General features: G+C 38.7%; 2 protein-coding genes across 2 annotated transcripts in view; one reads left to right on the top strand and one right to left on the bottom strand.

The window, feature by feature from the left end:
• cog5 (component of oligomeric golgi complex 5) overlaps positions 1-22,282 on the bottom strand; it is a 101,181-nt gene that overhangs the window by 70,984 nt on the left and 7,915 nt on the right. Inside the window, exons 4-6 of the mRNA XM_080207334.1 lie at positions 16,941-16,995; positions 15,803-15,872; positions 11,403-11,523 (exon numbers count right to left, since the gene is read on the bottom strand). Of these exons, the coding sequence (XP_080063460.1) occupies positions 11,403-11,523; positions 15,803-15,872; positions 16,941-16,995 (246 nt within the window). The remainder of the gene's footprint in view (positions 1-11,402; positions 11,524-15,802; positions 15,873-16,940; positions 16,996-22,282) is intronic.
• gpr22a (G protein-coupled receptor 22a) lies at positions 1,306-2,547 on the top strand. Its single transcript, XM_080207338.1, has one exon. It carries the CDS (start codon positions 1,306-1,308, stop codon positions 2,545-2,547), a length of 1,242 nt encoding a protein of 413 aa, XP_080063464.1.

Below are 22,282 nucleotides of genomic sequence, written 5' to 3' on the forward strand. Positions count from 1 at the left end.
CTGCATGTTGCTGTCCAAATATGGCCAGAAGGGGGCAGCAACATGATACCTTTAAACATTATTCCTGCAATTCCAAAAAATGTAATTTTGTTTTTTAAACAGTCGCTTATACTTACACATTTAATTCCTGAAGGTGCAACTGGATAGCAATAAAAAAGCAGTATCTCTCGCCAACTGTTTCCCTTCCCATCCCGGAGACACAATTTTAAAATTTATTTATTAGCATCACAAATAGGCTTACATCAACACTGCAACGAAGTTACTGTGAAAATCCCCTAGTCAACATATTGTGGCGCCTGTTCAGGTATACTAAGGGAGAATTTAGCATGGCCAATGCACCTAACCAGCCTGTCATTCCGACTGTGTGAGGAAACGGAACCATCGAGAGAAAACCCATGCAGACGTTGTCAGAACATGCAGACTCCACAGACAGTGGCTCAAGCCAGGAATCAAACCTGGGTCCCTGGTGTTGTGAGGCAGCAGCCCCTTTGGGGATTGCTGATCTTACTGTGGTCTTGACTCGACCTTCCTTTTGCCCATCCAACTCAGCCTTGAATAGATTAAATGCCACCAAGCCAAAAAGACATTCAACCTACCTCACAAATGAGTAAATTAGGATATGAATTTCAGCACTGGTGTGATCCAACCATTGGTAGATCATACAAAACAACATATCCCTTTGGCTACTCGCAACAGGCAAAGTACTGACCGCACTCAACTAGCCCATGCTTGCAAAACTCACAACCGAGGTGTCAGACATTACAAGTGATTCTGTGACTGAGCAGCACTTGCTGAACGATCCAAACTGTGCTAAGTACACTGCAAACCAATTTAAGATGATCAGTCATGTTCAGAATGTGGCTCATCTATGTGTTTAAGAAGCTACAAATACTCACGCATGGGACCCTGTACTTTACAGAAAGAACTGTACCACGCATTGTACCTTTTTCAATTGAATAAAAGCTTGAGGGATTACCAGTCCCTGGATAATTTCTTATAGCAATGTGTAAACCAATCACAGTTGATCCGTGTGGCTTGAATTCAAACAAAAGTTTGGCAGTTAACTTTTCCCTGGTGCATTCTCCACATGAATGCCTCTACCAATAGAGCCCATTTTCCAGCCAACCAGTACCCTCTTCCAAGAAGTATAAATTGTTGTTCCGTCTGATATTTGGTATTCTTGTAAATTGGTCCTGATGAGTGCAAGAAGTTTCAACAGCATGACTACTTTTTAAAAATAAAACAGTTGAGTTTAAAATTCTTGTTTACATTTTCAGGAATGATCAAAATCATCATCTACAAAGAATGTGTCTTCATCTTATTTTACAAGTCACCATGCAGTCAGAAATAAATTTGACAGTTCGAGATGAGATTTATAATATCAACGGCAATGCATATTGGACTCTTCCCTATCCAGCAAGTTTTCAGGCATCACTTACTGGATTTTTCTTACTAGAAATTGTGTTAGGACTGAGCAGCAACTTGACAGTATTGATACTTTACTGTATGAAGTCAAACCTGGTTAATTCAGTCAGTAATATTATCACTATGAATTTGCACATATTGGATGTTGTTATATGTGTTGGGTGCATTCCCCTTACAATAATTGTCACACTGATTTCACTAGAAAGCAAAACGGCTTTGATTTGCAATTTCCACGAAGCTTGTATTTCTTTTGCTAGTGTAGCAACAGCAGTAAACGTTCTTGCAATCACTCTGGATCGTTATGACATTTCAGTTAAGCCAGCCAATCGGATTTTGACCATGAGCAGAGCGATAACATTACTAACGTCAGTGTGGATTGTGTCCCTCTCCGCATTTACAATTCCTTTTATTGAAGTCAGCTTTTTCAGTTTACAGAGCAATGAAAACACCTGGCAAAATAATACACTCTTGTGCATTGGTGTGAATGAATACCACAACGAATTGGGAATATATTATCACCTTCTAATGCAGATTCCCATCTTTATTTTCACTGCTATTGTAATGTTGATAACCTACAGGAAAATACTTCAAGCACTGAACATTCGAATAGGTTCACGATTTTCAACTAGGCAGAAAAAAACAAAGGGGAAAAAGACCAGGCCACTAACTATACAACATGAGAATACTGATCAATCAGAAAGCAACAGAGGACACAATGTAATACTAGGAGTCAGGACTTCAGTCTCAGTAATAATTGCCCTAAGAAGAGCGGTTAAGCGCCATCGTGAAAGGCGGGAACGACAAAAAAGGGTTTTCCGAATGTCACTTTTAATTATTTTAACTTTTCTTATTTGCTGGACACCTATATCAGTTTTAAATATTGTTATATTGTATAAAGGTTTAGATGACGTAATGGTAAAATTAAGACTGTGCTTTCTAATCATGGCTTATGGAACAACTGTATTCCACCCTCTACTATATGCATTTGCACGGCAAAAATTCCAAAAGGTCCTCAAAAATAAAATGAAAAAGAAAGTGGTCTCAATTATTGAGGCTGATCCCAACCCCAATAATCCAGTAATCCATAACCCATGGCTAAATCCCAAAAGAAACAAAAGATAACTTTCAATAAAGTTCTGTTTCAGGGACTGAAAGTAACAAATGTGGATCAACAGATGCTCACTAGATACTAAGAGAAAATAACTTGCACCCCTTATGAAATCCACAAAAAAAATGTCATTGTTACGTGCAGACCACATCATCAGCATCAAGCTGATTTGAAAATCAAACTAACTGAACTTGCAAATATGTCAGCTACTCATTATAAATGTTATGCCACAATATTGTACATATTTCCTCAATTTTCTAGTTCACAAAACTGATCTCCCCCATTTACCTAGAATAGGCTCACACCATTGTAATTAAACCATTCAGACTGTATTCTTTCAATGTGTCATGTCTTTGAAACCTTTGAAAAGTTCACTTGTAAATAATGTGGGAGAAACGCAAGCATTTTTGTTGGAGGCAAGGGTGCAGCAAAATAAATATTGGAAAGACGCAATTTAAAAAAGTAATGTCTTACTGAAACTTTCACCCACCTCCATATCCAACTGATCACCCTTCGCCAATTTCCAACACCTCTCACCCCAATACCCCTTTCGTATAGCACTTTTCCATGCAAGTACAAGAAATAGAACATCTTTCATCGACTCCATTCTCAACGTCAAGTCCCTAAACACTGCTTTCAAGCGAAACAGCAATTTCTTATACTCAATTCAATTGAATGTATGGCATTTGCTGTTCATAATGCACAGCACTTCAACTCTTGACTGGACACTTTACAGCCTTCTAAACTCAACATTAAATTCAACAACCTTAGATCCAAACTTCTGTCCCATTTTGATTTTTCTTTGCTGGTTTCGTCTCTCTCGCTCTCATTTCTTTCTTAGTGTCTTTACTTTGCATTCAGATATCAGCTATCCTGCCATTCACAACTCTTAGACATATCTCTTGTTTCTTTATGTCCCATTACTGTTCTCTTTGGTCTTGCCCCAAAATTACTTGTCATTTAATTTTCCCTGCTCTCCATTCAGTCAGACTTTCCCTTTTGCATTCTTCCCCATCCTGTACTACAAACAGCTTCAAAGTCACATGCACATTGGTTACAGTCATAGCTTCAGGGCAACATAAACATAACAAAATACAATGCCAGTTTTTGAATCACAAAGAAGAGTTGCTTTAATCTCAAGAGCTATACAATTAAAAAAAACTTATTCATATCGTGCCTTCCACAACCATAGCACAATCCAAAAGGGTTTAAAGCCAATGAAGCACTTTGAGGTTGTAATAGAAGAAGCACGGCAACCAATGACACACAGTAAGCTCCCACACAACAGTATAATGGCAAGATCATCTGTTGGTGAGGACACCAGGTAATAACAGCCCTGCTCTATTTCAAATGTTAACACCAGGGATATTTTATCAGTTGAGGAGGCAAGGAGCGTTTTGATAGAATGCCGAGGCAATAATTCTACCATCTAAACCATGAATTGGAAACTCAAGCTACATCTGACCCTGGAACGTAATTAGAAAGAGTATTCTGTATGGGAACCAAAGCTCAAGGGTAAACAATTCCAATAGAGAATCATCAACATTATTGTTTATAAGAATTGTATGAACGGTCATAAATTTTCATGTTATCTGTACACATTCCTGTTCTAATCTTTTAAGAATAAACTAATATTCACAAATGATTACCAGTCATGCCCAAATTGAAATTAACTCAATTACTTTTCCATAATTGGTAAGAAGGTAAATTGATTCCTAATTTGAAATATTATTGTTCAAATGTGGAACAGTATCAGATAATCCAAGGTTCAGTTATAACTTCCTCAATTAGGAGGAGTCAGTAGCAAGGTTGTATTGTCACTGGACTAGCAATCCATAGGCCGAGGCTAATGCACTAAGGATGCAAATTTAAATCCTACCGTGTCAGAGAATGGAATTTAAATTCAATTTGTAAAGTCTGGTATTGAAAGAAGGATCAGTAATGGTACAATTCTGAAACTACCACCGATTGTCCTAAAAGCTCATTTGGTCCATAAATGTTTTCTTAGGAAAGAAAGTCTACCACCTTGCATGGTCTGGCCTACATGTGACTCAAGGTCCACAGCAATATGGTTGACTCTTAACTGCCTCTGAATTGGCCTATCAAACTATTCAGTTTAAGGACCATTTGGGACGTGAAACAAAGATTGGCTTTGCCAGTGACACACACATGCCATGAAAGAATTTTTTAAAACTTCCCATTCAACATAGAGAAAGGTAAAGGAATAACTTTGCATTTATACAAAACCTATTGTGTTTTTAGGATGTACCGTAGTGCTTCACAGTCAATTACTCACTTATGAACTGTGGTCACTATTTTGTGATAAACGTTACAACCAATAGGCAACATTTGGAAAATTAGACCAACAGAGAACATGTTTTGGTGGTATTTTTGAGACAAGAATGGGAGATTGACAAAAATCCGTGTCTTCTTTAAATAATGTTGTGGAATCTTTCATATCCACCAGAATAGGTAGATGAGGGCACCATTTAACAACTTATCAAAAAAAAGACACTTGCTCTACCATCTCTTCACTATTAAAGGGAAGTCAATTCAAATTGCATATATAGAGCTGGAACACAAGCTTCTGAATCAATGGTTAGCTTCAGCTTCAACCTAATCAAGTCCAACAGGTACGTAAAACATATTCGGAGACAGCATTTGTCCCTGCAAACACATTTTGAAAAGCAAACTTAAAAGAAACCGTTGATCAAAAACAACCCAAACTTTACAAGCCAAAGGTTTAGGAATTTATTCTAGAGTTAAGTCTATATGCCCCTGGGTCAGGTAGCTTTGCGTTCGGCTCCAATACAAGCAGTTAACTGTATAACCTAGGTTGAAGGAACAGGAGCATTGTTGGAAAATCCACCCTTCAACTGAGGTATTAAAGCAATATCACATCAAGCAAGGTAAACATCAAAGGTCCAATGGTTGAAAGAAGAGCTGGTAATTCTCTGAATGTCTTTCCCGACTCCTCCTCCTCCTCCTCTCCCCCCCAATCAATGCCACTAAAAAGTAGACTAGCAACACATCGTATTTCTGTTAATAGGGTTATGACCGGCACAGAATGCATGTCACATTTGCCTCTTAAAAACTTTCAATGCATGGTGCTATGAGAAGCTTTGTGATATTAGGATAAAAACTGTACATTAAAAGACCCTGTATAAATGCTAGTTCGCAGGTATTAGTACTATATTAAAACTTCCCACAATGTTATCTGCAATGAAATTCTACCTTAGATTTCACTGCAGGTTAGGAAGCGCAAATAGAAGAAAAATGTTAGATAGATATTTTGTAGTTCAACCAGATTTCAGATACGTATCAACTAAATGAATTGGACATTTCAATCTAGAGATAATCAGCAAACATGCTAACCTACTGCATCACTGTGATCAGCAAAACAGGTCACATTTTATGAGAGTCAAAATATGCAATTACATCTATTTACTGATGCGTGGTTGATACTTATTTAATTCGAAAGGCGTCAGGAGACGCTGGGGAGCCAATACAATAATCAGATTGGAATGAAAAGTAAATTAAAGCAGCAATTTGTACTCAGCAATAAGCAATGATATTATCTGTCACAGATAACTTAAGTATTTCCTTTTCTTTTCCCCTACTCAATACGTTTGGATGTGGATGTGTCATTTTTACTGTTTTAATAACCCAGCAACAAACTTTTTTTTTAGTTAAAAATGATTATTTAATTTCTGACACATTTGCTTCAGAATCAAACAATGTCATATCTCACTCACTTGATTCACCTACACCACCACACACAAAATTAAACAGAGTAAGATAAAGCAGTAATTATAAAAGTGGAACCTGACTCAGTCTCTATGTCGTTGTAGATCTGATGTTTCTTAGGTGAGCTAATATTTTGGTCAGAATACGAAGCTACAGAGATTCTAGTAGTTGACGTAATTGACCAGATGTGCATTTCTCAGGTCATTTTGAAGGTGGAGAGGGAAGCGAGTCCTTTGTTCTCCTTCAAAATATTTGCTGTTAGACACGGTTGCTGCTTAGCTGACTGATGGCTTTACTTGCAAGACTTCCTCTCTCTCGGAAGGAATTCTCTTGAAAGCCAGTTTGAGGTCTCCTAATTTTCTTTGCTTTTCTTATCATATGATCTCACATGAAATGTCATGTCACTATCCAAATTAGGTGCTGAGGTAAATCAATAAACCATCCAGTTTAAGTTTTCCTACCTGTGGGTTTGGTCAGCCACAAGTCCTTTGTTGGAAAAAGGCAAATCACCATTGTTACAATGATGATGTCAATGGGCCTGGTCTACCTTTCAGTGTGTCACATCAGGAGAATATCCTCTTTGTTCCCGCTAGAGAAAAGCTGGTTTCTCAAACCACAACAGTCAACATGGTGACTCTCTGAAGCCATCTTAATTTTATTTTAAAAAAAAACAGCTTTTAGAATTCAGCCTTAAAGATTTATAGTATTGTCATACCAGTACTTGACATGACCGCTGAAAAATACACACCAAGTGGAGGTGAACAAAGCGAAGTGAACAACCTATAAAGTCCTTCGCCATTTCTTTAACTTGGAGGATAAGAGTATAAAGTTTACAAATCTAAGGCAAGGTTAGATGTGGAACAGACATCAAAAGCTATCTGATTCAGCTTCAATTAACATTTTAAAACAAAATTTGATCAAAAACCTATGAAGAAAGACAATTAAATATTTCAGAGGTAGCAACAGCAATGCTTATACTCCATCTCCAGAATATCCAACATGGGGAAGGGAAAGATACATGATAGAATAATAGTTGGATTCCAAAAGGAGCAAGTTTAATTTGTTGAAAGCTCTTTTCTCACTGCAAATGTTATGTTCATTGTACATATACATTAAAACTGAGATGAATAATTATTGCCTCTTGTGCTTTATGTTGCTTTCAAACAATTTTTATGGTATCACTATTCTTGTTAGTCTCATAATTTCTTCTGTAATTCTATCAAGTTAAAGTTTGATTTCTTTACATCTACAAAATGCAATATCTTTGCGACTTCAGAAAACCTTCAAACCAACTTGAAAATAAAGTTGATGGCAAGATTGCATATCGGTATATGGAGAGATTGGTAACTGTGTCCTAAGTGCTGGGAATGGGAGTTAGTGTTGGATGTATTTTTTTCTGCTTGGTGGGTGGAACATGTAATGTTTTCTTGTCATTGAAAAACTCTACTACATCTGTTCAGTGGGGGTGGGTTCTGCATTCTCTGCTAAGTGTTAGCTAGACGGCATAGTCAGGGAATGATGTAATATCTGGGATGGTTCAAGTTCTGCTCAGGTATGGGGAAGGAGGGAGAAAATGATTATATAATGCACTGATCACCTTCAAATCCTTCCCTTGCTCAGTGGTAGTTTTTGTGTGTGTGTGTGTGTGTGTGTTTTTGTGTGTGTGTGTGTGTGTGTGTGTGTGTGTGTGTGTGTGTGTGTGTGTGTGTGTGTGTGTGGGGGGGGGGGGGGGGGGGGGGGGGGGGGGAAGAAGAGAGAGAGGAGCTGTCACGATTTGGGCAATGGGCAAAGGAGATGGGGGACCGTCATTGCAAAACGGAGCTAAGACTTTCACAGCCATGAAATAGGATCTTTTTTATCATGGAAGGTAAGATTCAAATCATATCCAGATCTGGAAAGGAGCATGTATTGTTGACAGTTGAGTTGACAGATAGAGAGCAACAGCAAGTAATACAGGAACAACCTATCAAAATGAGGTAACTCCAAATCCCAAACAAACAGGCTGGGCCCACTTTCTGCTTCTTTTTTAAACGAAATACATGTGCGTTTTTACTTTAATTTCTTTTTGCTTTTTTCCCCCCTCCTGTTCAAGATATTTTTAAATTACTGGATGGAAATGTTCCTTTAGCATTATTCTGAAATGTGCCTGGCCTTGTCCATGTTATGGATTCAGGTGACGCACAGGTTACATTACACACCAACCAATCCATGTATTAAAAGTGGATGTCATGATGATTGGCAAAAAACTTGAGGTCACATAAGGGGACTTTTTTTCTCTTTATGCATTGAGTTATGATGATCTGGAATGCAATGCAGATTTAATGATAAGTTTTAAAATAAATTTCTGCAGGGTCATGAGGAAACAGCAGCGGAGTGGAACCAATTCATAGATCATAGAACCCTACAGAGCAGAAAGAGGCCCTTGGGCCCATCGAGTCTGCACCGAACACAATCCCACCCAGGCCTCACCCCCATATCCCTACATATTATACCCACAAATTCCTCTAACCTACGTACCTCAGGACACTAAAGGGCAATTTCTTAGCATGGCCAATCAACCTAACCCGCACATCTTTGGACTGTGGGAGGAAAATGATGTACCCAGAGGAAATCCACACAGACACGAGGAGAATGCGCAAACTCCACACAGACAGTGACCTGAGACGGGAATCGAACCCAGGACCCCGGAGCTGTGAAGCAGCAGTGCTAACCACTGCGTTACCGTGCCACCCCAATTGGATAGCTAGTTAAGGGTGTTCCCTGGCACAACAGGCAAAATGCCTCCTTCTGTGTTATATCATTCTATGATTTTAGTCACGAAACAGTCAAGGATCATCCAAATGCTCAGAGGGAAATACAACAATCTAATAAAATTTGATAATTATTTTGAGAAAAATAACACTAATATTTTCTTAACGTTGTAAACAAAAAGACAAAAACCACTTTTGGTTCCCATCTCCAATGAAAATCTGAATTCATTTCTCCACTCTACTATTGACAGCCATGTATTTAGCTGCCAGAGTCCCATCCTCCCCATTCCACTCTCCATTTAAAAATTCCTTAAAACTCTTTCATCCATTGGCTTTTAATTTCTCAACCAACTCATTTTTAAATATTCACTTCCTCCTTATTATCTACTGTTTGGCAATCTTCAATGAAAATGCTTTAAAATAAGTCTATAGAGTTACCTGCAACACAGAAGGACGCCATTTGACCTATTATCTCATCTGTCTGCGGAGCAATCCAGGTAGTCCCTCTCCTCCACTCTTCCAAGTGCCCATCCAATTTCCTTTTGAAATCTTTGCTTCCAGCACTCATATCACTGCTTCCAGCATCCAGATTATTACCACTCACTGTGTACAAAATATTCTTCCTCCTTGCATCTTCTATCCAAAAACTTTAAATCTGCATTCTTTGACCCTTATACCATCTGCTAAGCATGAGGAGTACTGCAGAACTGGACATTTTTGTCTGTTGATACTAAAAGTGCAACACAATTGTGCTGCTCACAAATGGCATTAATTGGCTGAGATGGATTTGACCTGCTTTCAATGGGCAGGCATACCTGGACAATTTTCCACATTACCAGGTAGATGTTGCAATTTACTGAAGAGCTTGGTTAGGGACATGGCTTGTTCTGGGATGCAAGTCTTCAGTACCATTGCTGGAACATTGTCAGAATCCCTAGCCTTTGCAACATCCAGAGCCTTCAGCTATAGCTTCATAACACATGGAGTGAACTGAATTGACTGAAGAGTGGCATCTTTACGCTGGATATCTCAGCAAGGGGCCAAGATGGATCATCCATTCACATTTCTGACTGAATATGGTTGCAAATGTTTCAGCCTTGTCTTTTGCATTGATGTGCTAGGCTTCCCATCATTTGAAGATGGAAATATTTGTAGGGCCTCATCCTTCAGTCAGTTTTCAATTATCCACCAGCATTCACAATTGGATATGGCAAGACTGCAGAGCTTAAATCTGATTCATTGCTTTTCGGATCACATAGCTCTGTCTGGTATGCAAATAGCCCTGTTTTGTAGCTTCACTGCTCTGACAACTTATTTTTAGGTGTGCATGGATGTGGTACTTCTGAAATGCTCTCCTGCACTCTTCATTGAACTAGAGTTAATTTCTCAGTTCATTGAACTAGAGTTAATGGTAGGATAGGGGATATGGAGGGCCATGAGATGACAGATTGTGGTTGAATACAATTCTGCTGTTGTTGATAAACTACTGGATCTGATGGATACCCTGTTTTGAGATGCTAGATCTGTTTCAAGTCTATCCCATTTAGCAAGATGGAAGAGCCGTAAGACACAATACAGAATACCCTCAATGTGAAAATGGAACTTCAGTGGAAAGGGAAGCCGTGGGAAGGACACAGAGGCTGCAAAGAGATACAAACAGGTTAAGTGAATGGACAACAAGATGGCAGATGGAATATAATGTAGGGAAGTGCAAAGATTATTCGCTTTCATTGTAAGAATAGAAAAGCAGAATTAATTTTTAAAAGGGTGTGAAAGTTATACATTTCTGGGGTTTAAGTCAATACCAAGTGTCCATCCGGTTTCATTCCTTTTTGGCTTGTCTGTAACTGTTTGTTACAACTGAGTGACTTGCTAGGTCCATTCAGTGGGCATTTAAGGGTCAAGCACACTTCTGTGGGTCTGGAGTCACATGTAGGATGGTGCATTTCCTTCTCTAATGGAGCTGTCAATTCCAGATTTAATAATTGGATTAAAATTCTATTGGCTGTTGTGGTGGATTTTAACCCACGTCTCAAAAGCAAACTTACCCCAGTCCAACACTGGCATCTCCACATCAAAAGCATTAGCCACTGTATTTCTGGTCTAGTGATATTACATGATGCCACTGCCTCTTCATTTGAGCTGCTGGGATTGATATTACTGTATTCACAAATATCTGCTACTTTGAAAGGATTATTTTACACTGACCCATACAGATTAATATGGTTAAGGAAACTGAGTTGATGACATCGCTGCAACTTTTGCTACAGACTCCATTTCACAACAGATCACATTACAAAGCTAAAAATCCTAGTTGGTAGAAGTAATGTTTTAGATAAGCAACAAGTAACATTTTGGGTTTATTTACTTACCCAATTCATTGAGACTCTGAGCAGCTTTCGTGATTTCCCTGCTTCCTCCCTGTAGCTGGACTTGGAGCCGTTTACTTAGGTACAAAATACGAATTATCCTTCGAAGTAAATCACAAGCTGCCTGAATAAAATTCAAGGATGTTGATTTGCTCAAAGTCTTGGAAGCCTTTTATCCTTGTAAATTCCATTTTTATGAAGTTAATACATTTTCTTAAGTTTACAAAAGTTCAAACTGCATTCTTTATTTTAATCTTAAGTACATAGAACATTAATATCATGGGTGCTTTTTTGTTAAAAATACAAGTTTTAAATCTGGCTGTCATTCTGGATTCCAATAATCAATTTCCCAAATTTTACATTAGAAAATTTAAATTAAGTAAACCTTGGAATGAGAAAACCCCTTCTGACTCATCATGCCACTTACTTCTGCAATTAATGCATGAACACCTCAATCACAGACCTGTCTCACAACCCACATCATGAATCTCAATGTTCTTTTCCTAACTAGCAAGTAAATCAAGAGATAACACCTCATAAACCTTCACTTCTCTTTTTCAACAGTTCAGAGTCAGGCAATTTAACCACAGATATGTGAATCCTTCCCAAAGTAAAAAAACAATATAATCTTCTCTCTGACATTTTCTATCCACTGACTTTGATTATTTGCCCACCCATATATCAGTGATTGGTCTGATTGTCAGTAACTGCAGACCAAGCATTAATATCTTTGAATAACTTGGTACAATACTTTTCATCAAGTTAAAACGGTCTAACTTTGACTGAAACAATATTATTTGCAACATTACATGTGCTCAAACACCAAGTTTAAGGCCAATAATGCATGCTGTCTTCTCATATTTCAATTATTGAAGTGATAGGCTTTTAAAATTGCAAAGGTTACTCAAAACACCATTAAAATGAAATGGTCAAGCAATACTTGCAGTTCAATCACAAACAAAAAAGAAAATTTGATATTCTAACTAGGATATCTAGTATTTTATGTCTTGAATTTACTTTTGACAATATGTTTAAGATTGAAGCCTGTAGATTAACATTGGAATCTCAATAGAAAACCTAAAAGATCATTCCCACAGTCTTCAAAGTGATTCCAGGGTTTAATGGATTGCAGATCAAAATATTCGGCTCTTAAGGTACGTTGATTATCTAAGTAGAAATAACATCTTCCAACAAATATCTTTTCACAGGTTTCATTTTCATGGCCCTGAAATGTTGGAGAAAGAATGATGGACAAGTCAGGTGCCTTTGGACAGTTTTTAAGTTTTACTTTCAGTCTGGCTCTTGGCTGCTGTTTTAGTTAGAAAATGTTTTACTTAGGCTGAATGCAGTGTCTGTCTCTCTCTCTCCCTGATGTTTTGGGAAACTGTTCGGACATCAAGCTTGTACGTGTGTCAAGAAAGGTACAGAATCCAACAGCATCATGTGAGCATCTTTGTTTTTTGTGTTAAACCTGTGGCAGGGGTATGTTTATGAGGAGGTTTGTTTGGTTGGAATATTTCATTTAAGGTTGTTAAAGTTTATGCAATGTCATAGTTTTTTTTTCTTGCTAGTAATTGGTAAAAATTATTGCTAATTTTCTATGTAAACTATGTTCTTAAATAAACTTTTTTTTGATAAAAGTTCCCCAGTGGGTCATTTGAACCATACCGTAAGTGAAACATCTCATGCTTATCCTAGCCAAATTCAAATTGCAAAACTTCAGGTCCAGTCTGACTTCACAAAACACCTTGGAGTTTCTGACCTGGATTATAACACTGTCTGAAACATTTTCCTGAAGTATTCTGGGCTTTATTTATAAAATATATAGTATGCCATACTTTATTAATATGGGCGTAGAGTACAAGACCAAGTGGATGATATAGAACGTATACAAGACACTAGCCAGAGCTCAGCTGGATTATCATGTATAGTTCTGGATACCACACTGTAGGAAGGATGTGAACGCATTGGAAAGAGTGCAGAAGAGGCTCGGATTTTCTCCTTGGAGAGAAGAGGCTGAGAGGAGATCTGATACACACGTTCAAAATTATGAGTGGTCTGGACAGAGCAGATTGTTTCTCCACTGTTAAAACAATCAAGAATGAGAGGGTACAGATTTAAACAGATTTGCAAAAGAAGCAAATGCGACGCAGGAAAAAACATTTTCCCCACTACGAGTGGTTCGGGTCTGAATGCAACGTCTGGAAGTGTGGTGAAGGCAGGTTCAATCAAGGCATTCAAGGGGACATTAGATGTCTACTTCAAAAAAAATGTGCAAGGGTGTAGGGAAAGCCATGACATTTATTTGGAGAACCAGTGCAGGCATCGTGGCCTCCTTCTGCACTGTAACAATTCTGGTACAATCTGGAAATCAAAATAGTGCACCATGTTTTAGCTTGAGTTCAAGATTTTTAGAAACTGAAAATATGCTGATTGATATTGAACCCATCTGGTATTGTGCAGAGACGATGTTACAATAATGTAACATAAGATTACTTCACACTTTATGTTCAACATAGCCATTAAACTGTGCTTCCAAACTGATCCATTTTCTCTCCAAATTCTGCAACAACTTTTATTTACCTCACGCTTTTAACAAAGAATAATATTTCAAGGTATTTCTTAAATGGTAAGCCAATGGAGGAAGGGGCTGACCAAAAGTTCAGTCAGAGGGGGAATTTCAGGAGGGTTGTAAAGAGAGTGAAGTGAAGATGCAGCAGGATTTAATTTAGTGAAGAAATTCTGAAAGTGGCAGCTGAAGACATGGTCGCCAATACTGTGAGGAAGGAATGAGTGAGGCCAGAAATTGTTCAGAAGCAGATTGTTACAGACAATGGTAGATTAGAACCCAACATAGACAGAGCAGATCGGGGTGATGGATACGGTGTACTTGAAGCGGATAGGACATAAGCACTGGACTGATAAATGAGTGTGTTTAAGTTTATAGGGAGTGGACAATCGTAAGCCAACCAAGACAGTATTGGAATAATTGTATTCTGGGAAAAGGGGTTCAGCAGAAGATAGGGGGTGTGGGTGGAAGCAGACAGTTAGGGAATAAGGATTTGAAAATTCAGTTTACAGTTGAATACCTACAGTCTGGTTCAACACACACAACTGATTGAGGGGAAGATGGCAAAAATATGATGTTTGAAGCAGAGGCCAAAGAAGATGGCATTCAATGGAAGAAATTATGACTCAAACAAGAGCAAATATTGGACTTACAGTCTAGGAGAAAGACAATAGAGGAGTTGAGAATGAATGGTCGAGATGAAGAGCCAGAGTACAAATGGAAGCTGACCCCAAATCTATAGTTAATGCACTCAAGTGGCAACATATAGAAACGAAAGAGGGGAGGGCAAAGAATGCTCTCCTTGGGGATTTAAAAGATAACAATGTGATGGCAAGAAGAAAAGCCATTTCTAGGAGTATTCTGGCACAGGTAAGACTGGGACCACCCATGAGCAGTTCCAACATTACTGAACACCGCCCCACCCAGCCAGATCAACATTTTGGGGTTCCCAGTGACCAGAAACTTAATTGGACCAGTGATATAGATACTGTGACTACAAAAGCAGGTCAGAGGCTGAGAATTCTGGGTAATTCACCTCCTGACTCCCCAAAACGTGCCTACAACTACATGGCAGTAGTCAGGAATGTTTTGTCACGCCATCAATTGTAAGTTCCCCTTCAAGTCACGTATCATTGGAACATGGAACTAGATCACATTTATTCATTATTGCGGCGTCGTAATCCTGCAATTCCCTTCACAGCAACACTGTGGGATACCTGCACCAGATGAACTGCAGCTATTCAAGAAAATGGGTCACTGCTAAATAACTAGCCTTGCCAGCAACACCCACATCCCATGAAAGATTTTTAAAAACGACTTAACAGCCTTGCTGAGATTAGTACATCTGAACTGGGGTGTAATTATTAGGTTGTTGTCGATTTGAATTGTCAGCAATTTTGTAACTTGCTTTACCACAGCTATTTTTTCATCAGTTTCCAGATGCATGGCGATATCACAGAAATGAGTCTAGCCAAAATGGGACAGAAGTCCTTGAGAAAATGTCACTAAGATGTTTTGATACTTATCAAATTGACCTTATAACCCATTCCCTTTTTCAGCAGCATAAGAAATACATCTCTTGGGTGGAGCTGTCAGTTCAGATTCTTTGGCCTCAACAGAAGTACCCGCATCCAGCATGCACCTCCCAAAGTTTACTGCCTTTGGCAATAAGAGCTAAACAATAATGCTTTGTAGGAGTATGTGGGTTGCTTCGCATTGCATTACAAATAGTAAATTATAGCAAGTCTGCCAAAAGATTTCCAATCCACAAGATTGTTATAACAGAAAATAAAACTATAACTCTTATGTACAGGTGTATATTAATAAAGTGTACCTGTAATCTGGCCAACTGCGCAGTGCGAGCAACAATCTTGTTATAGGGATCAACAATTTTTCCTCTGATCCTGTTGGAGAAAAAAAAGCTGCCAAATAAGCAAATGATCAAGTTCACAGAGATTTTTGTGCAGATCTGAGAATTATATATTAAGAGCTTGTTGTATTCCAGAAGCTTATGCTCCAAATATTCGAAAAAAGATTTGATTCTATTAGAGTGCAGGGAAGAGTAGGATATGGCCATTCAGACCTTCTGGCTTCTTCCACTACTCATTGGGCCACATTTTACGGTGACGTTAATGGCGACGCATTCAACATTCGCCATGACTGGATGTTGGAGAGGCTCCACAACTTCTACAGTAAACATACTGTCACGCACAAATTCAAAAGTTACAATGGGCCAACCAATATTAGTCCCACAGGTTCACTACTTTAAACAGTAAGTATGAAATCAGTGCAAATCTGGGTTAAAGACTCACTAATTAAAAATTCATTATTTGTATAATTTTAGATCTGTATTGCCAGTGTTTCCTAAAATCACCCTGTAACCTTCTACATTCCAGGGAATGCAAGCTTAGTTTATGCATTCTCTCCTCAGAATTGAATCACTGGATTGTGGCACACCATTCCATTGGCTGCAATCTCCACAATAGCGACAAAAGAGGATTAATGCATACTATATGCTCTGCACACCAACCTACTAGCATCACTATGTGCATCATATTTGTCTTGGTAACCAAAAAGTATTACATAATGAATAGCAAATCTTCAAGCTTGTCTTTTTGAGATCCTCTAAGAATTCTGAACATTCTGGGTGTTTTTCAATTACCTGTATTTTAATCAATTACATCTGAATCTTAAATCCATTTATCGGCCATTGCTCTGTATCTATTGATGGCCTTAGCAAACAATACAATCAGATACTATACTGCTTCTATATGCAAATCTCATGTAACGTTTCAGAATTTTCTTACTATTTTGGTCACATGACAAAATACACAGTTTCTAATACAACACTCCTTAATGGTAAATGCTATGTTGGACAACTGCTCAGTGAATCACATTCAGCAAGATTTCTGGCACATTATTTCACAGAGTCAATAATTTATTATAGTTAAAGTGCTACGGTTGCACTATACCTGTCAACAGTGCACTGCAGAGCAGCAATCCGAGTCTGCATCATCTGAAGAACACCTAAAATACATAAAACAACATGCCTTGTGAATAAATGAAAATGTTTAAGTCCTGTTATTTTCAGAGTAAGTCATTTAATCCCTCAAGGCTTTCAACTGGATCAAGGTTGATCTTTAAATCAGCTCCTTTTACACACTTATGCACCATACCCTTTAATATGCTTATCTAACAAATGTGATTATCTCAATCTTGAAAACATAAATTGATCCAGCATACAAAGCTTCATGGGGGAGGCAGTTCAAAATTACAACTACGCTTTGTAGTGCTTACCAATTCATTCTTAAATAACCTAGCTAGGTTATATCCATTGGTCTGGGTACCACCACTAAAGAAAACAATTTCTTTGTATTCACCTTACAGAATCCTTTCCTTCTTAAAATAACACACTTCGTTCACTCCTTAACCTTCTAAGTTGAAGGGATATTAAAGTTTAGGCAAAATGCCCTACTGTAAACCGAGCATCATTTTGATAAATCCATCATTCCTGAGGTTCAGTGCCCAAAATTGAAAAGTTGTCTTAAAAGGCATCCGACTAAAACTGTGTACAACTCAAACATCATTTCTCGCGATTTGTATTCCAACCCTCTTGAGATAAAGGTCAACATTCCATCAGCACTTTTTTTTTTATTTTTTTGTACTTGTGCATTAACTTAAACCCCTTTGTACTGCCACAGCATCTAATCTATGACCATTAAGAAAATATTCTGATGCCTTTGATGTAAATTGGATGATCCCAATCCTATAATTCAGCTGGAAAATAGGTCAAAAGAAATGTATCTGTTATTACATGGACAATAAAGTTTTGTAGTGTCCAGAGAACCATAGAAAATTACAGCTCAGAAACAGGCCTTTTGGCCCTTCTTGTCTGTGCCGAACCATTTTTTGCCTAGTCCCACTGACCCACACTTGAACCATATCTCTCCACACCCCTTTCATCCAGGAACCCGTCCAAGTTTTTCTTAAATGTTAAAAATGACCCCGCATTTACCACTTTATCCATCAGCTCATTCCACACTCCCACCACTCTCTGCGTGAAGAAGCCCTCCTTAACGTTCCCTTTAAACTTTTCTCCTTTCACCCTTAACCCCATGCCCTCTGGTTTTTTTTCTCCCCTAGCCTCAGTGGAAAAAGCCTGTTTGCATTCACTCTATCGATACCCATCAAAATCTTATACACCTCTATCAACTCTCCTCTCATTCTTCTATGCTCCAGGGAATAAAGTCCTAATCTATTCAATCTCTTTCTGTAACTCAGCTTCTCAAGTCCCAGCAACAACCTTGTGAACCTTCTCTGCACTCTTTCAACCTTATTTTCATCCTTCCTGTAACTAGGTGACCAAAACTGTACACAATTCTCTAAATTCGGCCTCACCAATGCCTTACATAACCTTATCATAACACTCCAACTTTTATACTTGATACTCCGATTTATAAAGGCCAACGTACCAAAAGCACTCTTTATGACCCTATCCAACTGACCCTATCCATCACTTTTAGGGAATTCTGTACCTGTATTCCCAGATCCCTCTGTTCAACTGCACACTTCAGAGTCCTACCATTTAGCCTGTACTTTCTACTTTGGTTTGTCCTTCCAAAGTTCAATACCTCACACTTGTCTGCATTAAATTCCATTTGCCATTTTTCAGCCCTTTTTTAGTTGGTCCAAGTCCCTCTGCAAGCTTTGAAAACCTTCCTCACTGTCCACTACACCTCCAATCTTTGTATCATCAGCAAATTTGCTGATCCAATTTACCACATTATCATCCAGATCATTGATATAGATGACAAACAACAATGGACCCAACACCGATCCCTGCGGCACTCCACTAGTCACAGGCCTCCACTCAGAGAAGCAATCCTCCACAACCACTCTCTGGCTTCTTCCATTAAGCTAGTGTCTAATCCAATTTACAAACTCCCCATCTATACCTAGTGACTGAACCTTCCTAACTAACCTCCCATGAGGAGCCTTGTCAAAGGCCTTGCTGAAATCTAGGTAGACAACATCCACCGCCTTCCCTTCATCCACTTCCCTGGTGACCTCCTCGAAAAACTCTAATAGATTGGTCAAACATGACCTACCACGCACAAAGCCATGTTGACTTTCCCTAATAAGTCCCGGTCTATCCAAATATTTGTAGGTCCTATCCCTTATCACACCTTCCAATAGCTGCCAACTACCGACGTCAAACTTACTGGCCTGTGATTTCCCAGATTTCTTTTGGAACCTTTTTTAAGCAATGGAACAACATGAGCCACCCTCCAATCATCCAGCACCTCCCCTATGAATATTGACATTTTAAATATGTCTGCCAGGGCCACTGAAAGTTCAACACTAGCCTCCCTCAAGGTCCATGGGAATACCTGGTCTGGCCCTGGGGATTTATCCATGTTTCAGGCATTCTATACAAAATAAAATTATGAACATTTAACAAAAATGGTGCAGTGGTTATTTAATATACAATAACTAATATTACTGAAATAAGTAAAGTTTGTGTCTTTACTTCCTGCATGTGGCAAATAATCTAATTCCACACCACACCCCAATACACGAAAATAATGTTTTTGTCAAGAATCTAATTGCCTTATGAAATAAAATTAAGCACCCTTTCACGACAAAATACTGTTAACTTCATTCTGTCTTCTAGATTGCATCAGTCACTGATTATGAAATTACTCTACATTTATCTGTACTATACATCATTTGAGTGTGTAATCCTGGGACCAAGTGGAAACATTCTAGTCTCTAATCATCAAGGTACACCATGAGAAGGGCACTCCATATTCAGGACTTTTGTCCTCCAACATCTTTAAATTTTAAAACATTTGGAAAATCACACAGTGGGATGATCTAGATATGTAGGCAGTGACTAGGAAAAGGAAAAACAATAACATCAAAAAGAAAAGCAAATTTTAGAAACTTAATTATTGGATTTAAACTTGATTTAGCGAGGAACCCCAGAAACATTCCTACACTAACAAAAGGAATGAACAAATTTTAAAAGTCACAAAATAGACACAGCTAAGGAATTCACTACCACCGCATGGCTAAAGGATTGATATAGATGCATTTAAGACGAAGCTGGACAAGGATTTGAGGGAGAATGTCATAGTATGTTCCTTTGATAGATTTAGTTGAGGAGGATAATATGGGAGGTGAGTCGAGCTCATCATATCTATTTTAATGCTGTATGTCCTGCGTAAGCCTGTGTACTTTAACACAACATTCTAAAGGCAATCTTGAGCATCATTCTTTGCTATTTTCCCAAATGATTTCAGAGAAAATGTTGCATGATCCCCTCACAATTAACAAACTAACAAATGGCAAATAAACAAGTTTTTAAAAAATACAGCTCAAGAAAGAAATAATTCAAATTACTTCATTATCTGTTACATGTGAAATTCATTCATTGTTATGGCCACATGGTTATCTCAAATCAGCAACAGGCACAGGCCACATTTTATTGACCAATATGTCTAGATTTTGGTCACATTTGTCAAGTAAGCAAATCACAATGCTTAAATAAATGAGGTGTTGTTGCTATGACATCAATCAAGTTAACAAGGACAAACAAAACCAGTTACATTTCCGCTCTCAAATTACATGTGCTTATGAATATTAATGCAGAATTCCATTAATTAAACACAGAATCCTTTAAGCTGGGCATAAGATTGAGTGTAGCTAAATGAAATTGCTAAGGCCAAAGATAGATAGATTTCGGTCACATCTTAATATTTGCCTTTATCCTGCTACTTTGCATGATCAAATACAAGTCTGGATGACCCTTCATCAGAATTAACCATCGAAACATTAGCTCTATTCTCTCTCCACAGATGCTGTCAGACTCTCTGTGGTTTCCCAACATTTTCTGTTTTTGTTGCAGATTCCAGCATCTACAGTAATTTGCATTTGTCATAGCCATATAAATACTTTGACTACCAGAACAGTCAAAAGGTAGGAATCCTGACTCCCCAGTGTCTGTCCACCAACTACAAGTAAGAGTTCAATGGAATATTCTCCACTTGCCCGGAAGAGCGAACACCAACACCCAAGAAGCTTGACACCATCCACAAAGCAGCCCCCTTGACTGCTAACCCTTTCACAAATATTCAATAGCTTCACCACCAATGAAAAGCAGCAGCCACGTGCACCACCTACAAGATGCACTGCAGGCACTCACTCACCTAGGCAGCACCTTACAAACTCACTACCATCTAGAAGAGCAAGGCAGCAGGTACCTGGGAATACCACCATCTGGAGGTTACCCTCCAATCACTCACTTGAATATATCTCATGGTTCCATCACTGTTGCTGGGTCGAAATCTTGGAAAACCCTCCCTAACAGCACTGTTGTGTATCTACACCTCAGGAACTGCAGAGGTTAATAGCTATAGCTCCAGCTCATTAGAGGGGTCAGTTTTTGCACAAAGCGTGCAGGAAGGTTTTTTGACTCAGTATGTAGATAGGCCAACTAGAGGTGAGGCTATATTGGATTTGGTGCTAGGAAATGAGCCAGACCAGGTGTTAGACTTGGAAGTTGGTGTGCATTTTGGTGATAGTGACCACAATTCGGTTACGTTCACCTTAGTGATGGAAAGGGATAGGCATGATCCTCGGGTCAGTAGTTTTAGCTGGGGGAAGGGTAATTATGAGGCTATTAGGAGAGAATTAGGAAGCATAGGTTGGACTAGGAGACTACAGGGTCTGGGAACGTCCAAAATGTGGAGTTTTTTCAAGGAGCAGCTACTGCGAGTCCTTGATATGTATGTCCCTGTCAGGCAAGGAGGAAATGGTCGAGCTAGGGAACCGTGGTGCACTAAAAAAGTTGATTCGCTGGTTAAAAGGAAAAAGGAGGCTTATGTCAGGATGAGACTTGAGGGCTCAGGTAGTGCACTGGAAAGCTTTAGATTGGCTAGGAGGGAGTTAAAGAGTGAGTTAAGAAGGGCTAAAAGAGGACATGAGAAGACTTCGGCTGATAGGATTAAGGAGAATCCTAAGGCTTTCTATAGATATGTTAAGAACAGAAGATTGGTTAGGGCAAGATTAGGGCCAGTTAGAGACAGCAGTGGGAGGTTATGTGTGGAACCGGAAGAAATTGGAGAGGCATTGAACCAATATTTCTCTTCGGTATTCACGCAGGGAGACGTAAATGTAGCTGTGGAGAACACTGGGTTATAGGGTTGTAAACTGGATAGTACTGCAGTTGATAAGGAGGATGTGCTAGATATTCTAGAGGGTTTGAAAATAGTTAAGTCCCCTGGGCCGGACGGGATTTACCCTAGGATTC

This window comes from Carcharhinus amblyrhynchos, chromosome 19, assembly GCF_965287045.1.
Source record: "Carcharhinus amblyrhynchos chromosome 19, sCarAmb.v2.hapA, whole genome shotgun sequence".
In the NCBI taxonomy this organism is placed as follows: domain Eukaryota; kingdom Metazoa; phylum Chordata; class Chondrichthyes; order Carcharhiniformes; family Carcharhinidae; genus Carcharhinus; species Carcharhinus amblyrhynchos.